Raw genomic sequence first — 7258 nt, forward strand, 5'->3', positions numbered from 1 at the left:
CACAATAAATATAGACAATTTTCCTAAAACCCGACCATATAGTTCCAACATTTTTTTCTTAAATTTTTCTCGTGATTCTTTTTTTTAATATAGTGTCAAATTTATTAAAAAACATGTTTTATACATCAAATATAGTCTAAATTTGAAACTCTCGAAACAAAAACTTTACAATCTAGTGCCAAACCAAAATTGCATAAGACCTTTATGTTTCTTGTTGTCCGTAGACTTCAGTTAAAACAAGTCGATTCCTCACATTCTTATCCAAAAGTTAATATAAAACTTGAGTTGAATGGGAAGCTTCCCTATGTAGATGCTTATTCCTTGCACACCAAATCATGTGAATGGAAGCCTTCATAGTGTATCTAACACACAACCTCGACTTGAAATCAAGATGTGAAGTTGAGAGGACCTGACCAATCTCATTCCAAGACGTTGTATGATTCCTTTAGAGTATACCTTGCGTAAGGTTGCGCCATATCTAGGAAGAATACTCACAGGAGAAGAACAAATGGTTAAGAGATTCAGCCGAGTTGTTGCAAAGCACACACTGAGTTGGTAAATCCATGTTCCATCGCAGCATATGATTTGCCATAGTGAGCCTATTATGCATCGCCAGCCATATTATAAAGGAGTATTTAGGCATAGCATGAGAGAACCAAACAACTTGCTCCTAAACACATTTCTGTTGAACCAGCCTAGTGAACTCCCATGTCTCGTGAGTAGTGAAGCTTGTGTGATAGTCAGAACCTCTCTTCCATAGGTTAACATCATCACCCTCCATCCTCAAATCTTTTATGGAGTAAATGATGTCTTCAACTTCATTGTACGTCTTAACTCTGTGCCTCTTCCTCTTATGTTGGATAATCACATCATTCATCGTGGCTTGCAAACTAATTTCCATATTAATAAAGCCTCTCTCATCAAATATACGAATCAAAACTCCCATTTCCGACCAGCGATCAAACCATGGAATGTCTCATAAATTCAAGCAATTCATTTTTGATAATACATAACACATAAACATTTATAAATGATAGTTGGAGACTTGGAGTGAACAGATGTGGGAAGACTTCATTTTCTGGTAAGGCAATAGACATTGATCAGTGTAGAGTGGCTCTATCACTTGCATTGATGATATCAGTAGAACTAAACTGTATCCAAGAGTGCATTTTGTTTTTCAGAAAATTTAACTCATAGATTGTAGAGCGAAGGGACTAAGGTATGCCTTTCAGTGTTGGAGCGAATAGATCCTGCTCTTGAGAGTTAGATGAGATACTAGATGAGTGTTCTTTTTCTTCTTCTATTTCAGAAATGAAAGAGGAGGTTTATAAGCTATGTTGCACCGAGACGGATATGGGACAGATACGGATACAGGAGCGGGAACGGGAAACGGCAAAACTTATAAAACGGGTATGACACACATATATATATAATATATATACTCATATATTGAAAAATAAAGATAAATACACTATATATCTTCATATAAAACAGTTTAATATAATATTTTAAATAACAATAATAAGAAAAAAATCCTTAAACCATTTATTATCAAAATTTGGTTCATTAATAAAAAGTTCATAAACATATCAATAAAATTATAAACTCAAATCTCGTTAAACTCTTACTTTAGTTTTCTTTTTAAGAAAAAAGTAAATGAAATAGATTATTAAGAAAAGGTAAATGAATTAGATTAGAGGGTGTAAAAAAGAAAATTAAAAGTAAGAGTTTAACTAAAAGTAAGAGTTTAAAACAAAATATACATCTCACTACTTTAAGAACAGATTTACACATTCTAATCTAATTCATTTACTTTTTTTCTTAAAAAGACAATTAAAAGTAAGAGCTTAACGAGATTTTGAGTTTATAATTTTATTGATTGATATGTTTATGAACTTGTTATTAATGAACCAAATTTTGATAATAAATGGTTTAAGAATTGTTTTTCTTATTATTGCTTTTTAAAATATTATATTAAACTGTTTTATATGAAGATATATAGTGTATTTATCTTTATTTTTTAATAAATGAGTATATATGTATTTTATTTATATATATGTGCAGTACCCATTTCTATAAAATTTTAGTTTTATTGTTTTCTGTTCCGGCTTTCGTAGCTGTCTATGTTCCCCATATCCGTCTCTGTGCAACATATGATATGACGAAAGTGATGATGGTCCTCTCGCAGCACTGAACTGCACAGAAGCAAACAAAGCCCGAGAAATAAAGAGTCGTAAAGTTAAAATTGATTTTTGAAAGAATGAGCAAAAAATAATTAACACCACTGGAAAAAAATTAAATGACACATGGACAGAATTTATCTGAAGATGATTATGGGCTTCCAAGTTATCAGGCCCATTGGGAAGACATGAAAGAACTCTTTCTTTCGATCACAAGCACTACATTCAATTTCAACCATACTAGTAGTATTATATATCTGACTGAATCAAATATCTAGACTAAAGTCAAAAAGCAGGAAGTAATGATTTTAATGCGTCACGATTACTTTATCAACCAATCACAGATCTCTAGGACAAAAAAGTGAGAGGGACCATATATTAAGCGACACTCTTTCGTTACACGATCAGATCGGTCCTCCACACTCGTTTAATATTATTCCGCCATTATCTTTGAAATCTCTTCATCATTCAATGGCGGCCAGAAAGCCAGGAGTGATCGCTTTGTTCGATGTCGACGGTACTCTCACTGCTCCAAGGAAGGAAGCTACTCCTGAACTGCTCCATTTTATCAGAGAATTGCGCAAGGTATGATGATGACTCATTGTTGTAGCTTCTGTGAATTGGGTTTTATGCCTGGTTAGTGTTTGATGAAATGTCTGTGAGAGTTTCAGGTGGTTACTGTTGGAGTCGTTGGTGGATCTGATTTAAGCAAGATTTCTGAGCAGCTTGGCAAAACAGGTACGTTATTCGTAGAAGCTATGCTCTCTTCTTAGAAGCTCGATTTGGTTTCTAAAGATAGGATCTTTTTGCTACATTGATTAGAAAGCTCACTCTTTTGTTCTGTTCTCTGGTTTAGATCGTTGACTAGATCCATCCATCAACAACAATGATACACAACACAAGATCCTTTAAGTCTATATATTAGTATAGCTGCTGATAGTTTATGTCTGTTTTGATTCTGGAATGTGTTTGAGGTCTCTAAAGTCTCTGTCTTTATCTAAGATATGGCTCTACTTTCTTGCCTTGTGAGTCTCCATCTGTTTGGCTAACGCTTTCGTGTTTGTATTTTCTTGCAGTCACTACCGACTATGATTATTGCTTCTCTGAGAATGGTCTTGTTGCCCATAAAGATGGGAAGCCCATTGGAATCCAGGTGCTTATGAAACACACAGCTTTTACTTTACCCACATTGTTTCTTGATCGTTTTTTTTTTAAATAGTTTGTTTCTTTTTTCTCAGAGCCTGAAGCTGCACCTTGGAGAAGATAAGCTCAAGGTAAATCATTGTCCCTTATGTGTAGTAGATAGCAGCAGTTGCTTTACATGTTTAATTGATGGTGGGGCGTATGCAAGTGCATGTTGTTTGAATAATTGATGATAGCATACATTTGATGATGCAGGAGTTGATAAATTTCGCGCTGCACTACATTGCAGACTTGGATATTCCAATCAAAAGGTACTTATAAAGATCAACCTCTAGTCTCTCGAGTCAACGTTTTGTTTACCTTACAAGTTTATTAAAGATGCCGCTTCTTCTTGAAATTTGTATGCACAGGGGAACATTTATAGAATTTCGAAATGGAATGCTTAATGTGTCACCGATTGGTCGCAACTGCAGCCAAGAAGAAAGAGACGAGTTCGAGAAATATGATAAGGTAAGAGAAACTTTTTTTAGTTCGGTTCCTTATAGAAAAATCAATCATGAGCATTGTTTGTTTATTAGTGTTGATATCGTTCTAACGTTTTAGTCTTAAAAAAAGGTTCAAAACATCCGACCAAAGATGGTGGCTGAACTTCGTGAGCGGTTTGCGCATCTTAACCTTACTTTCTCTATTGGAGGACAGATTAGCTTCGATGTGAGTTTAACTGGAAATGTGGATTATAATAATTAGTTATGACAAATTTATGTATTACTGAGTCTAGTTCCATTTTTATGACTCAGGTCTTCCCTAAAGGTTGGGATAAGACTTATTGTTTGCAATACCTTGAGGATTTCAGTGAAATCCATTTCTTCGGTGACAAAACCTATGAGGTAAAAAAAATCAACTTAACTTTCCAAACTTAAAGAGTAATTTGAATGATTTTCCATTGAGCTTGATGTGTAACAACATGACTTTAACTTCCTGCAGGGTGGAAACGATTATGAAATCTATGAATCACCAAAAACAATTGGCCATTCAGGTCAGATATATCATCTGTTTATCTCTGTAGTATTTGTGTTATCGACACTTTCATGACCAGTAAAATTGTTTCTTTTGCGTTCCAGTTACTAGTCCGGATGATACAATGGCAAAATGCAAGGCTCTGTTCATGTCTTGAAACAGTATCCATCTCAAGAACACTGCCAGAGTTTGACTATTCTTGGCAAATTTTCACAACTTTTGATTATTTACATATCAGAAATGGAGAGAAGTATGTGTTTACATGTGATTCCAATATGTTTGAATTTTGATTTATAAGAATAAAATGTTTAGAAAATGGATGTTAAAGGTTTGTTTTTACAACAGATTCTCTCCATGCTTTACAATAATTTACAAAAAGAATTAGCAAATGATTGTATACCATATATTAATTTTTAAACATAAAAAGCATATAAAACTTCAAACTTGAGAACTGATAAAGATAGTTACTCAGCCGCAGTCACAGGCTCAGGCTTTTCTTCTCCTGCAGCTTCAGGGGCTGCTTCTTCTCCTCCTCCTTCACCCTCGGGAACAGCTGCCTCGTCTTCAGGTTTGTGGTCATCATGAGGAGGAGAAGAGGCACCAGAAGAGGCTGACCTACGGTGGTTAGCGGCAGCTTGATGGACGTTATTGTAACTTCCTTTCTCAAGAAAGAGCTGGTTGAAATGGACTTTACAGTAGAGTACACCGTTGAGAGAAGCGTATGAAGAGTGAGTCAAAGGACAACCACTGTGCGCACACTTGAAACAAGTCTTGTGGAAACATTCTCCTTCCATTGTAACTTTCTCGAGTGGATAGACTGTTTTCTGACAAGTCGCACACTTGTCTTGTGTTCCACTGAAGAATGAAGATAACTTGCTTGGAGCTCGAGTCTTTAAGAGATTCAAAGGGAAAAAAAAGATTAGATTGATGATGAAAGAAACATGCAAACTAAAAGTTCATTACCAGCTGATCATTCGGCTTCTCTGTCTTTCCTGCTAATGTAATTAGATGAAGTTAGCAAAGACAAATGAGAAAACATTCGAAAACAAAACCAAGGAAGAGATAAACTAAAGAGACCTGTGTGAAGGCTCTTGACAGATTCTTTAAAAAGCTGCTCGAAGTGACGCTTGCAGTAAAGAACTCCATCCATTGATGAGTAGTTACTTATCTGTTTGAGAATAGAGTTTCAAGGCACTGTAGAAACATAGTAACAATGAAGAAAGAAAGAAAGAAGGAAGAGAAGTACCACGAGAGCGCCATTGCAATGGCTGCATCTGAAGCAGTTTTTGTGATAAGTGTTTCCTTCTAACGTCAACAAATCCATCACGTAGACGGTTTTGTCACATGCCTTGCATTTATCCAATGTTCCTGTAAACGACATTTTTCTATCTTATGTGTTGTTTTTGGAGTTAAAAGGACGAGGAGAATACAAAAACAGAACGAGTTTTTGTTTCTTTCTTTTCATCAATGAGTTGCATGTCTTATTTATTAGAAGATATTGATTGAGAATCTTGGTTTCTAATGGTAGAGATTCGAAAGAGGAGAGACCATTTAATTCTAGGATTGTTTATTTTACCGATCATCATCATCTTCTTTTTTTAGTTTTTTCCCCGGGCAAATGAATGAAGGGGGTTTCTCTTTCTTGAGCTCTATTTTTAAATGTGGAAAAGAATGACAATAGTCAAAGTTACGAAGCTATTTCATAATTATTTAAATATTAGGGGGCTATGGTAAAATAATTGATGTGAATGGATAAGACATTAAGAGTGTGTAAGAAAATCCATTCATTTAACCACACATCAAATACTTCGTAACTAGGTAATAATCTGTGCCTTACACGGGATGAGATTATTGATTTTGTTATCTTTTTAATAGGTATGGGTATTTGGATATTCGTTGGGTACGGGTTAGTTCTTTTGGATATCGGGTTTTTCGAGTTTGAAAATTAAGTTCCGTTCGGGTATTACAAAATTCTGAGTCGGGTTCGAGTCGGGTTCTTCCGTGTTCGGCTGGGTTCGATTTTGATGTAAAAACCTTGAAAATAACAGAATAACCAAAGTATCTGAAATATGTTTGGATAATAGTACCCAAAGTAACCATATTACCCGATTCGGTTAGGATATTTTGTATCCAAACTACCCAAAAGAACCAAAAAAATAACTAAAATTACTCATTAGACACTGTTATTGAATATTTCTATCAAAACTATCATATTTTATCCAAAAATACACAAAATAATTAATATATTTATTTTTATCATAATTTTAATTTTTGAAATAATTATATATATAATTGTAAACAATATTTTTAAATATATATTTACATTTTGGATATCTTCAGAAACTCATTCGGTTCTCGGTTCAGATCGGGTTGAATACTGGTTCTTCGGATACATCAGTTTAGGATCCATTCGGTTATTTATCCCGGGTCTGATCGAGTTCAGGACCCTGATTTTTGGGTCGGTTCTTCAGTTCCAAATATTTTTCCTAGTCTTACTTTTTAAGATAAAAAGAGATTATGTCTGTTTAATCTGGATATTCGTTCTGTATTACGTTATTTTTTCTAACCTACTAAAATATAAATAACATTTTAAATCCATAGTTATTTTGTTTTATTCGGTTGAAATGATCGAAATTTTTCAATTTTCAGTGATACTTAAAATTATTATATTTGTTTGGTTTCATGTAATATGATTTTCTACGGTTCTTATGTCGAACCAATGGTTTCATTAATTCATTTTAAATTCTAAATGCTTGCAAAATCAAATAAAATCTAAATAATAGTTTAAGAAAAAGGATATCCAATATTATTTGTATTGTTTGTACAAACAATTTTGGAGACATTTTAAGATTATGTATTTTATATAAGATAATCTAATATTACTTGTGTTGTTTGAACTTTCATATGTTAGACATAAT

At 33.9% G+C, this 7258-nt stretch overlaps 2 protein-coding genes across 2 annotated transcripts; one reads left to right on the top strand and one right to left on the bottom strand.

The window, feature by feature from the left end:
* Positions 1-2514: 2514 nt before the first annotated feature.
* LOC108846992 (phosphomannomutase) lies at positions 2515-4688 on the top strand. Its single transcript, XM_018620165.2, has 10 exons — positions 2515-2765; positions 2852-2918; positions 3257-3333; positions 3419-3454; positions 3579-3634; positions 3734-3833; positions 3939-4034; positions 4121-4210; positions 4308-4359; positions 4445-4688. The coding sequence occupies exons 1-10, from the start codon at positions 2652-2654 to the stop codon at positions 4495-4497; spliced, it is 741 nt and encodes a 246-aa protein (XP_018475667.2). The 5' UTR covers positions 2515-2651; the 3' UTR covers positions 4498-4688.
* A 36-nt stretch (positions 4689-4724) lies between these two features.
* LOC130503145 (LIM domain-containing protein PLIM2a-like) lies at positions 4725-5778 on the bottom strand. Its single transcript, XM_056997801.1, has 4 exons — positions 5587-5778; positions 5418-5508; positions 5304-5332; positions 4725-5230 (listed from the first exon to the last, which is right to left on the bottom strand). Exons 1-4 carry the CDS (start codon positions 5719-5721, stop codon positions 4805-4807), a joined length of 681 nt encoding a protein of 226 aa, XP_056853781.1. The 5' UTR covers positions 5722-5778; the 3' UTR covers positions 4725-4804.
* Between the last annotated feature and the right edge of the window lie 1480 nt (positions 5779-7258).

The sequence above is a fragment of the Raphanus sativus genome, unplaced genomic scaffold (genome assembly GCF_000801105.2).
Source record: "Raphanus sativus cultivar WK10039 unplaced genomic scaffold, ASM80110v3 Scaffold0833, whole genome shotgun sequence".
NCBI lineage: Eukaryota > Viridiplantae > Streptophyta > Magnoliopsida > Brassicales > Brassicaceae > Raphanus > Raphanus sativus.